The following is a 22,836-nucleotide window of genomic DNA, read 5'->3' as shown; positions in this document are numbered from 1 at the left end:
TCGGGCAAGACCAAAGGATGGGATGTGCTCTGTGGGAATGACCTGCTCTCCCAAATGAATATTCTCAGAGCAAATCCTCACACACGAGCAGACATGCACAGACAATTTCAAAATGGTCCCATTTAAAACCTTTAGAGGAGAGAGACAATACCAACTCTCAGGCTTCAGGCTTGGTGGCCCATGGTCAGGCATTCAGCCTCACTCATTAGAGGTCTTTTCCAATTAGTTGAGCTGTCTGCACATCCAGCGTCACGGTTATTCAGAGCCCATTGTTTAGACAGCCCGGGCCCACGTTCCAGAGTTTGGAGACTGAGAGGATGGATGTGAAGGAGTTCATGTTTTAGGGGAACAATGGCTACTCTTCACCAAGTGGGGTCCAGAGACGCGGGGCTGTTTGTCTGTGAGAGCCGGCCAAGAGACTAAAACACACACCAGAAGAGGATAAAAGTGGGCTAAAAACAGGAACACTGCCGTTGCCGCATTCTCCCATAGTTTGATCGGCTTTCTTGCAAAGACAAGATGGAGAAAGACAACAAAAGAATTGAAAAAAAAAGATGACAAAAGTTTGAAAAGCTGCTGAACGTGATGTGACAGAGAGGCGCTCATTCACAATGAGAGCTAAAAGAACATACGTGTGGGACTAAAACCAATAGCTATCCAAGCTCTACACTGACTCATTTCTGTGTACAGAAAGCAGGAGTTTGGTAAGTGGTTTTAACACCACCAGGGAAGACGAGACGTCTGAGTAGCTCCACTAAGAGGAGTGGAACAATTGAAGCATGCACTTGAAGGCACTCAGTTGGCTGTAAAATAGAAAGACGGTAAAGGGGGGAAAAAAACAAGACAGAGCTCAACTGTGTCCATAGCTGTACTGCAGGTCACTGATGCACAGTGACCTGCAGGTCAGAGGCCAAAAGTCAATCATTTTAGTTTCATGCTCAACATTATCCCAAAATACCATTTTATAGTAATAATCATATCAAAACCTTGGGGATATATGATCATATTATTTCAAAGAGAGTACCTCCAAGCCTGTTGCGATAGTTCTCTGTTGGAAAACGGTGGATTGTGCCTCAGTATTGGGAGCTCAAGTATGTCGGGGTATGAGGATGGGGATAAAATGGAGCGGTGCGGCATCAGCAGTGACGCAAGCGTTGTACCGGACCGTTGTGGTGAAGAGGGAGCTGAGCCGGACAGCAAAGCTCTCAATTTACCAGTCCATCAACTTTCAGACCCTCACCTATGGTCACGATGAGCTTTTTGGTAGTGAAATTAGCTTCCGGCGTAGGGTGGCTGGGCTCAGCCTTAGAGATAGGGTGAGGAGCTCAGGCATCCGGAGGGGGCTCGGAGTAGAGCCGCTGCTCCTTTGCGTCGAAACGGTTCATCTGAGGTGGTTCGGGCATCTGATTAGGATGGGAACATCCAACTGTAGGAGGCCACGGGGTAGACCCAGACAGGAAGAGCAGGAAACGTTCTGGGGAGAGGAACATCTGGAAGAACCCTGCTTAGCCTGCTGCCCCTGCTGGTCCCAGATAAATGGAAAAGATAATGGATGCATTATTTCAAACTGACATAACATTGTTTTTTAACACTGTAGTATATTTACACAGAACTCTGATACTTCTGCAGGCAGCTGTGACAACACCTTTTCAACGTCGATTTGTTCGCTGGTATTTCTTAGCGGTAATTTGGTAAAGCGTGGAGGTGTGGGAATAGAGCCGAGCTGTTTTTAGAAAGAGGGCAGGCAAAGATGCCAAGCCACGGCAAGGGTGTAAGGAGGGTGAGGCAGATGTCCTGGCAGCTTTATAAAGACCCTTACTTTATATATCTGCTGGGAGACGGAGCAAAAAAAAACAGTGTGGCCCCCTAAAATAACCTAAATGACTCAGTGGGGCATTTTGTGATCTGGTACAGAGTAGGCAACTAAACTGTCTTGAGTGAGGATACCTCCGGTTATTTGATAGAAGACAGGACATAATTTCCTGGAGCTGGTTGATGATGATGACGAGATTCCAGGAAGTTAGAAATTGCCCCCAAATGTTCCACTTCCAAAAATAGTTCTGGTGCATCATCAAATAATTATGTTATTTTTCTACAAAGCAAAACCATCAATACTCAACTGAAGAGAGGGGTTTCTGGTATTTTTTAGGATTTTATTTGTTCTGTTATTATACTAAATTGTATTGTAGGGTGTTCTTATTATTGTGTCTATCCCTTACTATATATATATACTGTATAGCACTGGCCTCATGTTCAATGCCACTGCAGCAGGAACATCAAGACAAATTCCTGTACATTCTCTGTACATTAAGCTGATTGTGACTAATGAGGTACAGTGTAAGCCTAATGTAACACTAATGAGGGGTGCATTTTCTTTATGTCTTTCTTCCTCCCATATCGGTATAATGTCTCAGCTTGTCTTCAGTGTCTACTTCCCCCTCCCCACCCTCCCCATCTTCTGACTTTCTCTCTTTCTGTTTTTCCTTCGTGTCGTTGTTTGTGACTAAAGAAAGAGAAATCAATGCCACAACACAACGCCGTGCATTTTCAGGTGGAATTAGGTGCCACTCTGCATCGCAATCATCAGTCCCTTCTGAAATCAGGGAGAAGATTGGTGCAGGGATGCAGCTTGCTCTCGGTCTAATGCTGTTTAGAGTGATTGTTGTCTGCATGTACTGTATTGTGTGGTCTGGATAACAGATCGGGTTGGGGCTTTAAATGGGATGAGTGGTTTATATCAGATTTTCCTACTATGGGGAAACGTGTTTTCTGTGGAGACTGAGGCACTTTGTAGAAACACCTGCAGTGAGTAACTGTGGGGTCTTGTTATGAGTCCACATTGTCCGTCTGCTGGAAGAGTGAAATTATCAGTTCATCCATTTGACAAGCTTGCAAAAAAGAATCTATGCTGCACCTGATTGACGTGAACATACAGTGCTTATTTAGTTTGCCCCACGTGATTGTGGTCACTTTCATACACATTTCATACCACATTAGTCGTTACTCCTGACCCTTAGGTTGGGAACCGCTTGACTAAACTAGCTAACATTAAGGCGTTGAAACTAGCTCCACCTCGACCAGCTGCAACAGCAGAACGCTGGATGCATCAGTATCAGCAGTCTAATATGGTTTGAAATTTTTTTTATACAATTCGCAGAGGACAATTTACTGCAAAACAAGTACTTTTACTTTAGTATGTACATTTTTCTAATAATACTTTTGTACTTTTACTGAAGCAGGATTTTGAATGCAGGACTGTACTTGCCATTAAGTGTTTTTACATTACTGTATTGGTACGTTTACCTAAATAAATGGCCTAAATACTTCATCCGCTGTTGTGCCTTACACAAAGCAAACAGCATGTGGTCTTATATATAATATAAGCATATTGTTGTATGATTTGTTGATATCACACCACTTTTTACAGCAGTATTGTAACAGATTTTCAATATGGAACACAATAATATAAAAGAAGTATTCTAGTATTCTTTCTGACTTTTGTGTCAGTGTCTTGACAGCGAATGGTATACTGATAACTTTCTTCAATATCTAGTTCTTTTTTTTTTTTTGCGACAGATGGGGATTAAGTGTTGGTCAGCAAACACCTAGTATCTCTGAGCTGCCTCACATACGTACAGCCTGGACGGTGTCTGAATCGGATACTTATTCACAGACTTCATTTAAACCACAAAAGGTCACACACCGGCTGGACAAAATGAATCCTGTGCTTGGTTTTCCTGCTCACTGTCAATAAAATGTGGGCAAAGACTGGAAGAAACAAATCTGCAGTGATCCTCCTGCTCATCGACTCTGAGCACTGTATCACCTCTCTGAAAGTAGGACCTCTGCCAAACCCATTGAAATGTAAATTTGGCCCAGAAAAAAAAAGGCTGCTGACCGACTCGGCTCGCCCCAAAATTCAGTTCACTAAAAGTCAGATTTTTCATTACTGTCCTTTTTTCTTTCAGACTCGGATGCGACCCAGAGTTTAACTGGCTCCGTAACACTGACTCGGATTTTTACAAAGATTTGATGCTGCTCAGCTTGGGTATATGAAATAGACAACCCATGTTTCTGTTATAATTACAGAACTATTACATGGTTGCAATAACATTTCCATTTTAAAGTCATCTCATCCATGTTCAATTATTATTGCGTGCTCATAGCAACAAGCTTAATGAGCAGCAGCAAGTGCTTCAAGGACTTTTTTTTCAATATGTGTTTGTTATTTTTCGAGAGCATAGCTTGAATACGAACGACAAGTCATATTTAAATTTAATATGAAGCAGTTTTTCTTTAAAAAGTACAAAAAGTGTATATACTTAGTAACAAAACAAAAAAAGGTAATATACAGAGCAAGCTGCTTTACATTGGACACAACACTTCCTTAGTCCTGACCCTGAAAAGATGTGAGTGCAGGATCCCATATCGAACACACCTGCTCTATCTTCACTATACAATCTCAGTCTCTGCAGTGTGTTCGGGATTTAGCTCAACCACTAATCATACGTGGACACAGAGTCCATTTGGCTCACTAAAAAAAATTCACTTTTTTTGCAATCACCATTCCAGACTGGCAGGAGATTAGGAATTTATGGCTCCAAGGATGGCTGTGAGTGGATCGGGTTCCCGAGAGCCTCCGGGAAACAATGAATGAACAAGTGTACTGCATGACCAGAAAGTATGTGTTCAATTACTGATCGTCGAGCTATCGATGACAAACAGCTGGAGCATTATGGTCTTTGTTTTTTTGCCCTGGGTTTCACTGTGTTTGAAGGTTGTTCAGGACGGAAGCAACCTGGAGTGAAGGGAAATAAAAGGCCCCGTTTTCTTCTTTTCGTCATTCATAATTACAATAATATAATATCCTTTATATATTCTTCTCACAAGACGCCAGGATTGACCATCAGTCAATGATAAGACAGTAAAGCACAGAGATCTCTTTATAGTAAAGCTGCAAATATAACATTATCTATCATACTAGGACACTAAAAGAGATTTGAGATAGGGCTAGTGCATTATTGCAGTCCACATCTTTTTGTTATACATACCTTTATAGAAAGTACAACAACCGATTTTAACATCATACCTCATTCACCACCAGTACATCATCATTTGAGGTATGCAGCGTGCACCTGGAGGATGACTCGTGGTCGGGAACAGCTCCAGTTTGCATTCAGCCCGCTGCGAGGACAGACAAGAGAGTCGTAATGATAACAATTGTCCCCGCGGACAAAAGCCGCTAACTGTACGGCACCGCCGGAGCCAAGATTAGATCACGGGATTCACCGGACACGATTCAAGTTTGAGAAATGCCATAGTGTAATCAAGTACATCAGTGATGACAGCCCTCCAAATTCCCTATTCAAAGATAAGAATAGGTTCCGACTGAGGTTCTTGGCACACGCTCCTATTTTCCTGCATTGTGTCTATTTTCTGATTCTTCCATCTGAAAAAGAAGATCTATTGACTTTCAGATCCCAGGGGTTGTTTCCCTGCTGTTGATGCAGGGAGACAGGGATGTGATGTGACTAAATATAAATGGAGTGACGACAGGTGTGTTTGTGAGTGTTGTACTGTTTGTCACGCTGCCGGTATTGAAGTAGATAATCGACACGAACGTCTGCGTCTCTCTACACATGTTTGAGTGAATGATTTCTACCAAATGTTATTTCATTTTTGACAAATACAGTACGAATTGATTGCACGCTCAAATCCTGCAAATTTGAGGCTTATTTGACACAACGCTCTGCTGGAAGTCCTTATCGAGAAAAGAAAACATTGTTATTTTTACGATAACCTTCACAGAAACAGGAATACTCTACAACACCACAGAGCTGTGGATGATGGGACTTTTGCTTTTTGGTCCCAAAGTAAAGAAAGCAGAAAAAGAACCCCTCTTTGTCATAACGAGGCAAATGTGACGTACCACCATGGTCCAGATCACTATGTCAATAGCAACTTGCACCTTGACTCCAGAACCGTACCGCACACTGAAGAAGCAGTGGAAAAACCACAGTGTAGCACATCACAAGCATGTGCAGCTTGTGTGCAGGTGTGCGCATGCTTGTTAAAAAATATCACCCCAACTGCTGAGAGGACGACACAGAAAGAAACAAAGAGCGCTACAAGACAGCGCACACAAGAGAGCAGGAGAGTAAACAAACACAAGCCGCTCTGAGCTGAAAGCGGCAGGCAGAGAATTACACAAAGACTCAAGCAGTCAATGTCCAATCTCATCCGTGGCATGGATGCCAAAACAAAGCAGGGTGCTCTCTGCAAGCATACGATTTGAAGATAAGAGTAACTTCTGTGTGGAGCCATGTTCAGGCACAGTCACTGTACACTACAAATTAAAGTTGAGCGCATAACGCTGAGTCAATGGTTGAACTTAAAACAGTTAGGCAGAGTTTTTACGAACCTTTAGGATGACAAAACATTGACACCATGCGGCAGGTCAACACATATTAATTGAAATGGCCCTTTCAGCTCAACCTGTCAGGGAGGAAGATGCAAGGCACCAGGGCTGAATGCACGAAGAGCATTAAGGACAGTAAACACATTAACTTGGTCTAACGGGGGAAGGCCACGAAGCAGATTGCCTCCTCTGTTCAGTGTGAGTGGGACGGACTTCAAGGCAGCCACGATGGGGACTGCATTAAGCGAGGACTGAGGGCACATTTGTCCCTAACAAAGGCATAGTGGCCTAATTAAGACCGGTGGCCACGAGGCAGAGAGGAATGTAAAAGAATTCTGAGACGAGCACGACAGAGGGTTTATAAAATGGAGTAGAAAAGACGGACACAAACACGGGGGATCTCTGCATCTGTCTCATCCTGGAGTCTGTTTGCCACTGGGACTTCTGCCAGTCTGCTCTCCTCCTTCTTACAACGTCTTAATTAGACCAATGTGTCTCTGTCTGGGTCTGTGGCCAAGGTGCCCTCACCCCGTGTGCAGTCCTCTAGTCGGCGGTCAGACCACAATCTGTCAAATCCACTTCAGCGCCCCTCGCGGTATATTCCTTTACCATGCTCACACTATATACGGCAGTATTTCTAAAGCCGCACACTGGAAATCACGAGGTAGATCAACCATGTCACATCCCATCACGGTTCAGTCACTTGAGGTAAATCCGTCGACTCGGCAGTATAAGCTCAATACTTACCCACAAAGAAGAAAAAAAGATCAGACTGAGGATTTAATCATCTTAATGTTCGGCTATGAAATCATAAATGTAGACTATTATTATTTTTTAATAAACATCAATTGCATTTGGGAATGGAACCCTTTCTCTTCAACACAAACTTTGTTCATTCCCCTCGCCGTCTCCTCAGATGTCTCACTGAGTTACGATGCATTCAGGTCCCGTAAAACAAACAAATCACTCTCCGTGCCCTCATGGTTCTCTCTAACTACTTGCCTGAGTCACTTTCCCCCTGCCCTGCAAGCTCTCTTGTTTCAATGTCTGACTCACACACACACACACACACACACACACACACGCACACACACACACACGCACACACATGCACGCACAATCTATCTCTGCCTGTGTGAGTTAATGAAATTGCAAATGCCAGGCAGCAATTTGTCTAGAATCAATCAGTGCAGATGTGCTGAGCTTGATTTGATTACACATAAAATTGTGATTTAATGTTCAGTTGGGGCATTGTGGTTATTGTAGTCACCATGGACAAGGGTACAAAGAGACAAGACAGAATTGGCTATTCACATGACTTATTTGTTTTGCTCTTTTGATGGACTATTAGCACTAATGTTTCTGGTAATAAGAATAGAGTATTTTACAATGTCGTGAGTCTAAATGCTTTTGGAAGTCTGTTAGCGTTTCGTCTGACTGATCGGATGTGGACTTTGCGGTGGTGCAAAGGACACTGTTGCTGCATCCTGGGCGAAGCGCCGGCGAACACTAATGTGATTGGTTTAAAGAAATACAAACAAGCCAGAACGTTTTTTTTCTCTCCCAATACCATAATGATGATGTGTGGAGCCAGAACATTTTTTCTTTTGCGCTGACACAGCGATAGGTCTGGCTACGTGAGAGCAGCTAGTCTTCTAAAGATCTGAGAAAAATAAAAAGGATTTATCTTTAGTTCTTCAACAACAACTGTTTCAGGATTGTCTTCAGCTTGTGTACATCTCCCAAAAAAGCTGAGAGTAGATTCTGTATTTCTGAATGAACTTTGATGTGTCAGGTTCAACTGGATTGCAGTAATCGGTTTGGTCCTTTTTGATGTAGCCTCTCAGTGTTAACTAAGTGATGATACCAGATCAGGTGTTCTGATGGTGGACAAGAAGGTGGAAAATCAGATCAGTTATTTTCTAAGGTTGAACGCGTCAGAGTGTATTACACCACCGTCACTTACCGCAGGGGGGGAAATATAATCTGTATTCATTAAACGTCATCGATAAAATAAAAACTGCAATAATAGTTTTTTTGGTTTTGAGTTGCTTATCTACGCATCCAGCAGGCAACATTAGCATTCATCTGGAGCTGTGTTTATGGCCACCTGATGAAAGTCAGTCCAGCATTCACTCTCTTTCTAGCTGTGTGCCACGAACATAATAATTGGCTGTTTAGCAGCTAAGTGCTCCACTGGGTTCACCAGCTAGTTGATAACTTCATATTCCTCCATTTGGTTTTTGCTTTTTTTTTTTTGCTGAAAACACGGCGCTTACTGCAGATGAACGGAAACAATTTAGAAAGATGAGAGTGAATCAAATCCGGACAGTTGTGAGCCAACAAACCAAAGCAATGAGCTGAAAGATGCTGAAACAGTCGATAATGTTCTGGGGGGGGGGGGGGGTCCATCACTACAAGAAACTACTTTCACATGGTCAAATGATCCATTGTCCTTTTCTCCAGTTAGCATTAGCTTAACTGCTAGCAAACAGCTTGCTGTAGCAAAGGTGTTATGCTATGGATACCTGCAGGTAAACTGTTTGAGTCCTCGACTTTTAAAGCAGGCCTACTACCTGTAATGACACATATACAACTTTGTCATGAAGTAGACTCCCCAAGTCGTACTCTTGACCATTGACACATCTCATTTCCCCTGTTTCGTCCCCTTGCATACTAATCAGAATGACACTAAAGTTCCCAAAAGAGAAGAACACAGGTTAGTATAACCTTGTTTATCCATTGCTAAGACCCTCAGTTGTGACTGCCTTTTGCCAGTATCTCACAATTAACCCCACACGGATGTTATAACCTTGTAGGTCATTACCCTTGATTTATCGTGGCAGTTACAGCAGAATAATCGGCAAACATTTGCCAACTTGGAAGCTAAACAAATGAGTGAGGGTAAGATGTGCTGAGGCAAACATGTTGATCTACTTTGTGGGACGACCTTTCCCTCATCTCCTTTTGACGTTTGTAATACGGACCAAAAGAGCTGAATGTTACACCGACTTCATGCGTGCTTAGAAGGACCATATAGACGTTAGTAATGTAAGGGGATACGTCTCATCCCGCATACATCTTCCTCACTAGACTCTGTCTGGCTCATACTTATTCCCAGTGGTAGCGCACAATTACTCGTTGAAAAATGCAACACAAGGCATCACTCGCCTGCCTTATCAAAGCAGCTGTACAGATAAAGGGTGAAAAAAAAATAAGATAAAAACACATGCACGATTGGCCAGATGAACTACTCGCTGAATTTCTGACCCATGCCTCGCACAGTATCGAGGCAAGACACATGCTGACAGGAATAAGGAATGCCGAAAGTGTGGTTTAGTTATTCATGGGGGTGTCCCCCGTCTAACAGATTTGTGCAGTCATACAGCAAAATAGGGATTGATTGTAATAAAAGCAGTTTTGGGTATCCATTACAAATGTTTAATAATGATCAATGTGGTACAACGTCAAATGTAAATCAAAATCCAAGGTGCTTCCAAGGTGCGTTATGATGGCAGGTTGATAATATGATGTCACATAGCATTTGTGGAAAATCTATATTTGTTGTTGCAATTAGAGCAAAAATTGCCAGCAAGAGCACAATGCATACTGTCCATTTGTCTGTCTACTTCCCCAAGCTGTACAGTTCACCTCAGACATATACATGAACGTTATCAGGTGATTAAATGGCTTTTTGTTTAGTTGCCGTCGGGAGCATAGATTTGCTTAATTGGCTTAGTAGGCCGTTATCATCGTTATCAAGAGCGACAAAGTCTGCGTAGAGAGCAGTGAAATGGGTCAAACAAACACAGGACTTTCTCCCAGAAGAACGTCGTTCGTGTTCTATGGTGAAACCAGAAGTCAACACGTTGACTTACTGTATTAGTGCAATTCATTTCTTTAGGGTGATGGCATCGTAAAAGATGACGAGAGACGTTCAAAACTTCATTCGAAAACCTCAATAAGCTTTGAATTTAAATAAAATAGAATATCGATACAGTCCTTTTTACCAAACCGGTAAATCTGAATAAATAGGCTCATGTGACATACGTATACTTAACTTATGTATGTTACTTAAGTTACATTACTAATATTAACATTTTAACACGTACCACAATCTTTTCTTGAACCGAACCAGGTACTTTTGTTTCAATTCACAAGCATGCAATTACAGCTCTGACCATTTCACAACGTGTGGGTAAGTGCAGTTTGCCCGTTCTACCCGGTCTGAAGCGTTACAATGGCAGCGATAACAACTGATAACAGTCATTTAAATGGGCCGACAACATTTGAAACGGTGCATTTTAATGAACGCAATAGTAGCTAACAGATTATTTATTTATGTGCTGGTGCTCCCTCTTTGTTATTCATAGAGCTGTTACTCGTTTCTGCAAAAATATTGGAGATTACAACTGATTGCTCTTTTTTTTTTATCTTTATATATCGCACCAGGAACGATAAGAAAACTTTGTATTATTCACGGTCTTTGCCCAAATGTGCTAAATTGATCAATCTGTGATAATGCAAGCGCAATCTTAGAAATAAAGCATCAAGTTAACTGAAAGTGATGCCATGGGGTCCCCTTTGAAAAAAAGAAGAATAAAATACACTGAATATTTGAACCTATCATCGTCTGCAGAGAACACCTCATTAAGTGCGATAAAGAATATGAGACAAGCCACATTGAATCACGCACAGCAGGAGGCTGTTGCTGCACATCCTCTGATGAAACTTTCAAGGATGTTGCAAGCACCACCAGCGGGCCCCATAATCAGCCATGTAGAGGCAGGTGTTTTGTTTATGACAGCTGGTGGGAAACACCTGCTTGGGAAATACTTTAAAGAACTTGGGACGAAGCGGTCTTTGAAAAGGTGGACCGGATGTTCTTTCGCAGAACTTTAAAACAATCTTCCTCATTTTTGGTATCACTGTGAGAGAACACGTTTTTTTCTAAGGATGTGAACGATAAGCCATCGTGGCACAACCTGCTCGTTTGTTAGGTCCCGTTACCCATGAGTGAGGTCGTATTAAGAAAATCAATGAACTAAATAAAACGAGCCCCTTAATAGTTTCCTTTGTGTTTTACAGTCAGCATGTTTTTCGCAATTAATGCTGCTATCTTTGCTTTACCGATGTTGGATAAGCTTACAGGGCTCATTTTATCTGACAGGCAGCAGGGGAACAACCAAAATGCAGATAGTGGAGGCAGATAGGGAACGTTCAGTGATTTAATGACAAGTGGAAGATACAAATAGGCCTACAAGCGCACACACACACACACACACACAGGTCGGTTGACAAGCAGGCAGGTGTAAGTGGCGTGGCATGAAAGCGGAAACTCTGCAACTAAGAAACAACAACAGTCTGACAACTAATCGGGGGGGAAAGGGGGGGCTGGTTTATGTGCTGCAGGGCTGATGAGGAAATGACGTGCAGGTGCTGGGAAGCTCGGGTGAGGGGAGTGAGGCGATTGCAGAGTAGATGGGAGTAGCAGGATCTGGAATTAAAGGAAAGTCCGAAGAAGATACTGAAGGGGTCAGGGACATTGAAATTATTATTGCCCTGAAGAGCTGGGTGCATAGTACAATACCTCGTACTTTTTTTTTTTTTTTTATCATTTATTCTAGGACCTTTCATCAAATGCATGAAGGGCCTTAAACCTGACTTGTGACTTGCCCTCAAGGACCTGTAACCTGACTTGAGACTCGTCCTTCGCTGACTTGGACCCGTTTCAAATGACTTCAGACTTCACTTGGACCTCCTCTAAAGTACAGCTCTGCAGTTACACAACACCCCCGTGTGAAATCAATAAAGAACCTTTTAGCTGGCTTTGAAGAACCCTCGTACAAAGGGAAAGTGCTGGCTTCCAACAATAATGCTGTACGTCGTTTTGACCTTTTTCCTATGAGATGCTCAGCTCTATCCCTTCTAAGTGTGGAAACACAGAGTGAAACGTCTCGTCACGTTTGCTGTTTACCTCCATCTGTCTGATGGAGTGACGCCGTGTCAGTGGGTCAGGCACAGCATCACACGACGCCAAGCCTTCAGGAGCTGCTGCCTGGTGGGAGGCGGCACATCTCTGCTTCCACGCTGCAGTATTTCCAACATGCTACAGAGTGTGTGTGTGTGTGTGTGTGTTAACCTTAGTGAACAGGTGTATTGGGATCACAGTGGTGATGAAAATGAATAGAAATGAATTACATAATTGGATGAATGGTGTTAGAGTACCGATTTCCTTCCAATCCATTTCTCCCGATGAACATTTAAGCTGTTAGCAGTTGTGTCCAATTTTAACTAATCTTTAATTACATTTAGCTGACAATTGACTGATTCTTTGCTCTTTTAAGTCCCATTTGCAGAATTAAAAAAAAGATATCTCTACTACACATTACACCATATGACCAATTTTCCTTTTTATTGTTGTGAATTAGGTAAAACGGTTGCTGTAGACCATTTATTTACTAATCTCCTCGACATATATTCTCAGACAAAACTCAATTATTTCCTCGGCGTTCATGTAGTTGTGGTCAACCTCTTAACTTGCAAGCGGAGACAAAGTCGTCCAATTTAGGAGAATAAAACAGAAAGCGATCCAATCCAATTTCCCCCTCTGTCTAGCAACTCGTTGGACAACACCGCACTAAAAGCAGATGGAACAGAAAGAACTTGTTGCCAGAATCGGTGTTCAGTCCGAGTGCTTCGATGCAAATTTTCAGACAAATCCCTTTTTAAAAAGGGAGCAAATTCAGGGCTATTGTTAGTGGAAACAATTTCAGGAGCTGTGTTAGCTGAATTATGGACCGGGCTACGACCACCAGTGTTATAGTGTGAGCTAACCACTCGGACCCCCCCCCCCCCCGTCCCATTAGCTGCAGTAGGTTACAGACAAGTCAATATAGTGTAGGGACATGAAAATGTGGAAACAAAACTGGGTTTGTGTCAGCCGTTTATGTTTGTCAGGAGGGAAACAAATACTCAGCATTGTCATAGCCTGAGGCTGGAAGCAGCTTTTGCTGGTGCAGGTCTTGATGTTCCTGAAGGTGTTGGGAGTGCAGGAGCATATTGACTTTCCTTAGGAGGAGTAGTTGGTGCACCTTCTTTGCTATTTTCAGTGTCAATTAAAATGTGAGGTAGACCTCGAGCAGCTCAAGGCTTCACTGAAGCTCCTCTGAAGTGAGAGACTGTTGTGAATGATAAGACTACTTGGTTTTACACTTAAAGCAGAGGTTGTTGTCCAGGCGCCATGATGTGACGACTAAGGCGATTTCTGTTCAGTCTGCAAATTAGCTGCAGCAGCAGACACCTAAAGGAGATCAGCAGTCGCCACTTATGTTCGTCAGGTTTATCAGCAATGCTGCTGTGACACTAAAGTCAGTACAGTCAATGCAGGTGAAGGTGTGGGGGCCGTGAACATAACCTCTTCCATCTCATCAGCGTCTCTCAAATGAAGGACGGCGAAGAGGAGGACTGAAGGACGCCGATACTTTTGCTTTAAATAGTTTCAGCTGGAAAAAAAAAAAACAGGAAAGGAGGAATGACCACAAGTAAATCATAATTGAAAGTTTATTAACAGTTTCGATTACAAATTTGTTCTGCATTAATCCATTACAGTACAAACCGGGAACTGAAGTAAAAGGCCACGCACTAGAGCTGAGGGACAAGAGGAAGAAAAAGAAAAGGGCTTCTCCGGCAGACGTGTGAGGTGCTGGAGAGCGGAGACAGCTGGGGGGCGGAAATAAAAGAGAAAACAACAGCAGACGATAGCAGATGAGGGAGGACAGAAGTGAGCTCATCAGAACAACACAACCCTTCATAGAAGGGGAGAATACAGACCTCCGGCGGCTTCACACAGCGCTGCAAAGAATGTCGCCACGTGTTTTAAAACAGGATTATTTCCACACTGAAACATGCCAACTGCTGACATGACCTCCGAGGCGGTGCGCCACTTTCTTCAGCTTACCGAGCGCCATTTAAATCACTCTCACAATAGCGAAGAAGACGCAACGTAATCGAACTGAATCTGGCGACGCTCAAATCAAGATGAAATCATCAAATCGAGGATGAACACGGGGAGAGAGGGGAAACAGATCCAGGGCCGGAGGAATCGCCAGGCGATCGGAGAATGCCGGCGGCTGATTGGCCGGCGTCGTCGCGGCCAGCAGGAAGCCGGTGGCCACCCTCTTTAGGAATCGGGAGGTTGGAAGGTCTTGGAGGTGGCAAGCATGGCTCGCACTTTGGCCATCAGATCCTGAAAAGAGAGAAGAGAGAGAGTAAAAGGTACTGTGGGAAAAGCAGCAAAGTATCTCATTTTGAATTAATAGACAAAGAAACATTCATGTTGGTATTACTATTCATTTGAATTGCACCCTGTTGTGCGAAGGAGCTGCGAGCGGTTGCCACTGGGAATCAATTCCCCACGCTGCAGCTTTCAAATATTTATTTTTTTTTTTTTGCTCATTCTGTTGTTTTGCCACCACGAGCCCCCCCCCCCCCCCCCGCCCCTCGTGTCGAAGGTTAATATACTGTGGTAAATTAAAAGTGGGTTCGGAGTGCGCTTCCTTTCCTCGAGCCATCAGGAATTCCTTAATACAGCTTAGAAGATATTTGAAGTATAATACCCTGTAAGCGCTGAGAATTAGATGCATCATCTCCTCCCCAAAGCCTCATATCTACAGTCACCTAATCCTCCGTTTCAACAGCTGACCTACTCAGTATGTCTTCAAGTAGTAAAAAAAAAAAAAACGGGTTAGGGTTATTGTTAAATGAACATTAATATTTGATTGTGTGTGGGGGGGGTGGCACTACTGCAGCAGCCTGCCTGGCGCGAGCACTGAATGCATCGCATGACGGGAGTCAAACAACGTCTCTATTAATTGGAAATTAAATGTAATGTTAGGTCAAGCTGAACGACTGCATGTCACGACGTCATGTAAAAAACAACAACTGTAGCAAGTAAGGCACTGCCAAATTTCCAAATCCCATTCCTTCCATTTTTTTTTTTAGGTGGAAATATTTATTGCTGACCAGGGTACAAATGCTTGCATTGCTGAATAGGAAATGTTGATTTGCATCCCAGGACCGATTAATACACGCATGGACAAATATCCACCCTTGAGCTCTCTGGCAGATGAGACAAATTAACAGCTGTAATCACGGAGGGAATGAGCTGTCATATCAAATCACTCGAAAGGCTCTTTGTCTCTCAACCCTGGCGTATCCGAATGCACACACACACACACACACACACACACACACACACACACACACACACACACACACACACACACACACACACACACACACACACACACACACACACACACACACACACACACACACACACACACACACACACACACGGGCTTGTGCAGGGAGTGTGACAAACAAACAATGCTCCAAATTATTAACGGCCAAGTGGGAAGTTGCTCCACGGTTGATTCTTGTACGACATTAATAGATTATCAGGAGTTACAGCGGTCACACAGGGGACGGCCAGCTCTGGTTAGATCACACTGAATAAGGATGAAGCCTCTAAAAGATGCATAGGATGTTGACCTAAATATTCCTTATGTCATCCAACATTATACAAAACATATATACAAGTTTATATTTGAAAACTGTTTAATAATCCAAATCTATGTCTGACAGTGTACTTCCTACTGTACTGCTACTGAAACATATTTCCATCTAATGAGGTGTTTAAACAAAAAAACATCTCACACAGAAGACGACAATTCACAGATTTGCAAATGAAAGCTGCAAGTCTAAACTATCCCTTCATAACATACTGAATGTCTTGAGGGAGTTATGCAACATCTGGAGTTTCCTCTTCATCCCTCTCACACGTTCACACACCTGCCTGGCAGAACCTCTCCACCACCTTTCATTTAATCTGTTATGCTGGAAGACGACCTAGAGTGGACCGGACCATCTCAAAGTTTTGAAAAATAAAACGAAGAAGAAGAAACACACACACACACACAATATGTTACAGATCCAAAATGAATTCCAAAAACTTAAAAACTAAGAAAAAAAACCAACCTACGCCAGGTCTTAAAGTGGACAAAGCATCTATCAGACGGAGTAAACCACAACAAATGTAAAACAGGGGGACAGGAGACGGAGGACGAGAGACAAACAGGAGGAGAGTGAGAGACTGGTTGAGGCGACCAGCAACCGGGCCCCCTCGGGGAAGAGGAGACCATTAGGCAGATGAGGATGCGCTGAATTATTCAACATGTGTTTGTAAAACATCACAGATGGGGTATAAGTAGTTAGCGGTTGTGAATCTGTGCGCGTTGCAACAGCGGAGAACAGCATGTTTTTTTTTTTTCTCCGTGTCGGAATCGTGGAGATGAAGGACGGAGGAGGAGTTGTGTTTGACTATGTGAGAGAAGGACATTTCCATGTGCCGTTTCATGCACCGAGAGCTGTGAAATGAGCGGCGTTTTACATCTGCGGTGCATCTGGTGAGTAAACAACCGGACAGTCTGTGACATTCTCCCTCCCACACACACACACACACACACACACTTACACACACAGTGGCCCATGGCCAGAGGAGAGAAAATGTTCCAAATGTTGTGTAAGTTGAACCAGTGTTCACAGAATAGCCAGTGTCGCCTCTCCATTCACACTCCATTGACCTCCATTAACTCGAGTCCCAATGCTTCTCGGGTTCTGGCCTCGACTGCAACCTCTCACCACATTCAGTGCAACGCTGAGTTTCTTGTAGGTTTTAACTGCTCCTACACCACAAGGTTTAACATTGCAGCGCTACACTATCCAGCTACTACATCATACCAATGCTACAGTTCACATCTACCGTCCACCTCCGTCCTTTTAATGCACGCGGTTGCATGAAGATCAAATACATAAAAAAAAAGATTGCATCACGTGCAAGTAGAAATGACTGACATTTCAGGATGATTAATCAAAGATGGTGATCGAACCTGAAAGTGTAAAGATGTATATAATTAGATGAAAGATTCACTAATAATTTGGGCGGTGAGACGGTTGCCTGAGAGGTCTTTCATCTCGGGATTGATTTAAGCCTGTCGACTAATCAAGGTGATGCAGTCTGAAATGTGTCTGGAGGGATGCGTCTCCGCAGCAGTGGAGAATTAAGCAAATGAGCAGCGTGTCACAGTGTTGCACTTAAGAGCTGGTGGAGAGAGGCGAGCCAGATAAAAATAGACAATAAAAACTTAAGCTGAAGAGGAAAACAGTTGTGACTCTTTGTCCTAATGAGAACGATTCAACACTTTGGAGCCTTTTTTTTTTTTTAGTAATTTAACAAAGAAAAAGAACTCAAACACTCATTTGATTAAATGAATCTAGTAATCTGTACGCTCTTCTTTCCTTCCTGACATCTCTTCAGCTCCATGCCTATTTCCTCCTCTAGAACTGGTGAGCGTGCACGCATTTGATTTGTGAAAGCGGCGCGATAAACAGTCACGAGTTGGACGTTGTTATTGTAAACCGGTTGGAACAGGGACAATGTGTAATTTATCGTTGAGGAGTGCGAGGTTATATATATATATATATATATATATATATATATACGTATATACATTTTAAAATATATTTCTGTACCACTTATTCAGACACAGCGTTCCTCTCAATCGCCCAAATGAGGAACACAAAGCTCGGCGGATAAGCAAAACACAGACGCATCCCATTTAATGTGTCGCACACCAACAGATGCGAGCGAGCAACCATGCACGAAGCACCGCCGTTCCGACAATCGGTGCACAAACTGAGAAAGTGGCTGCACGCAGAGCCTGGAGTGTGATTGCTGTAATTTCATACGGATTGGAAGCGTTTACGCCGTCTTTAACACTCAACGGGGGATCGCGGCTTCTGTGAGTCATTGACGACGGCGTTGAGTCATCAAGTCAGTAACGTATCGCGGGGTTCCCACACGCTCTCAAACTCGAGGACTTTTTCCAATGATGTTTTCAGGCACAATTCCCTCAAATTCAAGGACCCAATATGGCGCAGCTGTAGGCACGGATCAAGGTTCATTATTCTACCGGTCTTTGTAAATGTCTTAGGTGGAATGCACATGTGCCAGGCAGAGCCAACGGTTTGTTTAATGGGAGTTTTCGTGCTCGTTTGCCGCCGTATTACTCGCGTCATTAGACTTCAGTGATTCAGGGGCTGAGGTTGCTCGTGAAACAATGTTGCAACTGTGGGACATGCAGACGGCAGATTTACCTTAATTCACTTTTTTTACTTGCTGACGTTAAGTAAAAGAAGACTATTGTCCAAAACTTTCAAGGCCTTGACTTTTACCCCCTCACATTGACACTCTTGTGAACACAACACTGACATCGTTAGCTTCTTAAGCTGATACAGTGGACCTATTAGCAGACGGTTGCTTATTCACACATCCAGCAGTTACAAAGCAACATTAGCATTCGTTTGGAGTTGTGTTTCTGGACGTCTAATGAATGAAAAGTCCAATATTCACTGTCTCTTAGTATGTATCTGGCTGTGAAGCTGCTGAAACTCACTCTAAAGCTCCGTAAAGAATTCTCTGTCGGAGCATGAGTGCACATTGACATTTGACATTATTTATTAGATCAAAATATCGATTATAGAGGCTTAAATGTCGGATTGGAAAACAAAAACCTGTACAGTCTACAGCCGAGGAGGCAAAAAACACATGAAAAACCACAAACAACAATCAAAAGGCGGTTTGACGTCTGTGAAGAGGAGAGGTTGACTAATTCATCGATTTTTGGGAGGAACAACTCAATGAACTTAACCTCCAGCAGCTCAGCAGAAGTGGTAACCCTGTCTTTTTTTGGGGTTCGAATGTACAAGTGCTGGAAGACGGCACATTAGCTCTGCCTGCTTCCTCCACACAGAGGTGAAATCCAACATCCAAAGAGACTGCTTTTTTTTTTTGTCAAGGGCAAGTTCGCCGAGGTCTCCTTATCCACCTGCCACTCAACCGGCACCCACTCTCCCTAAATTCTTGGCTACGCTCCCAGAAGGAGTGCAGGGGGGTGGAAGTGCAATTTCAGACAGGGTGAATTGCTTCAGCTGTAGCGTGCAAACCTTTGTCAGATTGTTGAAATGGCAGCTTATGGGTAACGATGCCAATGTTACTTCTGTAGAGGTAGACAAAATACCGGAAACACCTTTCAGCCCTGGAAACTGCTGCTTGAGAAAACTCCAGCTGATTGGACTGTAAGCTTCACTTTGATTACAGGATATGGACTTGATACACACAGATGGTTCAAAAAATGAATTCACGGTCCGAGGCAGCACTTTCCGCCGTTCCTCTTCGCACGATGGAAATACATAAAAGCACTCTACGTGTATTCGGTAGGCTGTAAAAGTTCAGGAGAGGACATGTTTGGGTTGAAAGCAAAAGAACAATACCTGAGTTATTTTGGACTGAACAGAGGATACAATGGATGAGGCCACTGCCTTGTCTTTGTCCAGAGAACCACCCCTGTAGGGAGAGAGAGAGAAAACCAATCATGTTAACAGGAGAGGCTATACAATATTCATAATATCTTCTGAGATGTTCAAAGTTGGAGAGACTTCAAGAGCTGTAAGAAGGGAGAGAGAGGAGAGGGGACGAGACAGAGAGGTGAAAGAGGAGTGTCACGTTATCTGTAAAAAAACAACTTTAAATATCCACCCAGAGCCAAAACTACCACATCAACAATGTCAAACGCAGACAAGTTTATCATCCCAACAAATCACAGGGTCTGTCTAAAGCCCCCAAAGAGTCTCTGTACAAGGCTCTGATGTCTGTCTGTCTCTGTCCATGTATATGAATGAGATGCAGATCTCTTTAGGTGACATGCTGCAATGCTGGGTTTAATATTTAAGGGTAATGCTGAGTCACAGAGTTCCTACAGTAACTGTTGAGCGGGTGGGTAGTGTCACATATTTAGGGAGGATTTTAGACACCAACTTGAATTGTAATGAACACTCGGAGCACACCGTTTCTTTTCGGGATATCAAATAGCTTTGATGTGGAGGATTGTTTAGTCACTCTAGTGGAAAGTATAATTTAGGAGCAAACGTCAGCTCATAAGAATAGTTCAAACTGCCAGCAAGATGAAACAGAACCCCCCCAGAGAGACAGCCCAGCACCCAGGAGGAGAGCAGCATTAATAGTTGAGGACCCTTCACGTCCTCTGCTTAATGAAGACGATGCAGTGCACCCACAGCAGTGATTCACATCTCTTATTCTCCGTCATCGTACTAAACAAATGACTTTACCGCGACTGCTGCTGTTTTTTTTAATTTTTATTTATTTTTTAAAATCACGACTATTTACGATATGTAAATACTTGTTCATATTTCAGCACTTTAATCCCAGCCTTTTGGAACACTTATGAATAATTTATTGTTTCTCATCTCATTTTTTGTTTTTTTTAAGTGTATGTATGTCTGTGATGCCAAAAGACAAATATCCATGCGATGAAGATGTGTTTTCTTACTGTCGGTGCCTAAACTTTTTTTATGATTCATCTCGAGATGTTGAAAATAGGAGAAGTCGTGCGCATCGAGTTGATAAAAACACAACGGGGGACAAGAAGCGTCAGAACACACTGCTGCTTGGAACGCTCTGCTTATGTGGCCTACAAGTGTTTCTGTTTTTGTGGTCACTCAAGTGTGTGTCAGCCAATGCGTGATCTGGAACGATGAGGCTGTAGTAAGAGCTTTTAATAAGGTGATAAAGATTTGGATTGAGAAAGATTGACTTCGTAATGAGCGGACAGATGACCTCAATAAAGAGGCCACGAATTTCATTTTACAGCACTTTCAAAATAGGCCGTTCCTTTGCATAAAACATCCCATCTCAGCCCTTTACGGCTCGTCTAAAATACAAAAACAAATCCCCAATAGTGGCTCGTATTGTGGCTCCTCTGTCCTAATGTGATGATCATTTGTTCAGAAATGATGTTTCCACTCCTACTTATTCCGTGTGACACAACCGATACTTTGAATAATGCAAAATACAATGAGCTCCTTCCCTTCCTTTGATGTTCAGTTTAACACTTTATCTTTACAGACACTTGACTCCTGAGGATCTCACGCTGACCTCGACTGAGATTGTTTCCATGAACTTCTTTTAAATATTCAAGCAAATATTTCTTGCAGTCAGGACACACAGCGATGGGGAGTTCCTTTGCCCCCCCCCCAGACCCTCGCCTTATAATAGCTTCATGGGAAGAAAAACATAATTTTTCAACCCTCCAAATCTATTTAGTCCTCTCTAAAATTGCTTCAAGATATATATTCAGGATTTTCTGATAAGCTGGAGAGGCAACACTTAAGAAATGCATAATTTTCTTCTTTTTTTTTTTTTTTTTACAATACTTGAGAATGCCACAACTGATTATTTGATTTAATAACGACAGACTGAAAACCACTATCTTTACAGACACCGTGCAGCAAACACATGCCGCTCAGAGTGGACGGTAATCTCTCAAGAAACCTGTTTTAAAAAACATCCTGAGAGTACAATTTCTCCGGCTGAGCTCAAACTGTAGTGAGGGTGATGATGTACGAAGGGACCGCTTCAAGGCCAGGAGATACCCTATTACACACACACACACACACACACACACACACACACACACACACACACACACACACACACGCACACACACGCACACACACACACACACACACACCTTATCAGACAGCAGTGAGCACAGATACACATTCCCTATTGGACAAAAAAAAAAAACTTGCTGAAGAATTCTTTAAATATTCAGAAGTGAATGTCTGCAGCTTTAAATTGTCTCTTTGTTGGAAATATTTTTTATAGCAAGACCTCAGACGGGACTGCGTCCGCTGCCATGACTACCTCTGTGCCTGAGCACCTTGAAGCTGAACGATGTTGACTCCGAGCCATCATATCACTGGCTCCTTAGATTGAATGCTCGGGTCTCTCCCGTCTATACTGGATGTACACAATTCCTCGGGCAAACTTTGTTTTACCCACTGGCTTTTCATATTCACAAAGCTAGCATACATCAGACCGGCAGTGTGTCATCCAGCGTGGGCTCTGATCATCACGCTGTTTTTAGGGCGGGAAACCATCCCTCGTCCTTCGTAGACGGCAACGGCGTTTAGAGGAAGATGAAACGCGTCGCCAAACTTCTACCTTAAACAGACTGGTGTACAATAATAACGCTATGCTGTAGAGTTAATGTGTAGTTGGTTGGCTACATACTTAATGCCTTGCTCAAAGACTGAGGCTGAATACAACTAGTCTAGTTTAGGACAAGCAAGACAGAGGTTACATTTAGGCTTTAAATGGTCATATTTTCAAACACTACGTTTCACTTGAATGGGTTTTAAGACGAGGACTAATGTGTTTGATGAACATAATACTATATTGGGTAATAAATTGGGCTGCAGTTATTAGAGTATAA

General features: G+C 42.9%; 1 protein-coding gene across 3 annotated transcripts in view; it reads right to left on the bottom strand.

The window, feature by feature from the left end:
• Positions 1 to 13,347: 13,347 nt before the first annotated feature.
• sfswap (splicing factor SWAP) overlaps positions 13,348 to 22,836 on the bottom strand; it is a 42,741-nt gene continuing 33,252 nt past the window's right edge. For 2 of the 3 annotated variants that reach the window (XM_076079979.1, XM_076079980.1), the window contains 2 exons: positions 19,814 to 19,886; positions 13,968 to 14,666 (listed from right to left, as the gene is read on the bottom strand). In XM_076079979.1, the coding sequence (XP_075936094.1) occupies positions 14,601 to 14,666; positions 19,814 to 19,886 (139 nt within the window). In that variant the 3' untranslated portion in view covers positions 13,968 to 14,600. Of the gene's footprint in view, positions 13,924 to 13,967; positions 14,667 to 19,813; positions 19,887 to 22,836 lie in introns of those variants that run through there. The other variant, XR_012947868.1, reaches the window with a different exon arrangement.

The sequence above is a fragment of the Anarhichas minor genome, unplaced genomic scaffold, assembly GCF_050575085.1.
Source record: "Anarhichas minor isolate MPS153535 unplaced genomic scaffold, ASM5057508v1 ptg000073l, whole genome shotgun sequence".
NCBI classification, from domain to species: Eukaryota; Metazoa; Chordata; class Actinopteri; order Perciformes; family Anarhichadidae; genus Anarhichas; species Anarhichas minor.
Note: the sequence above shows the minus strand (reverse complement) of the source record. Positions and strands in the feature narration are given on the sequence as shown.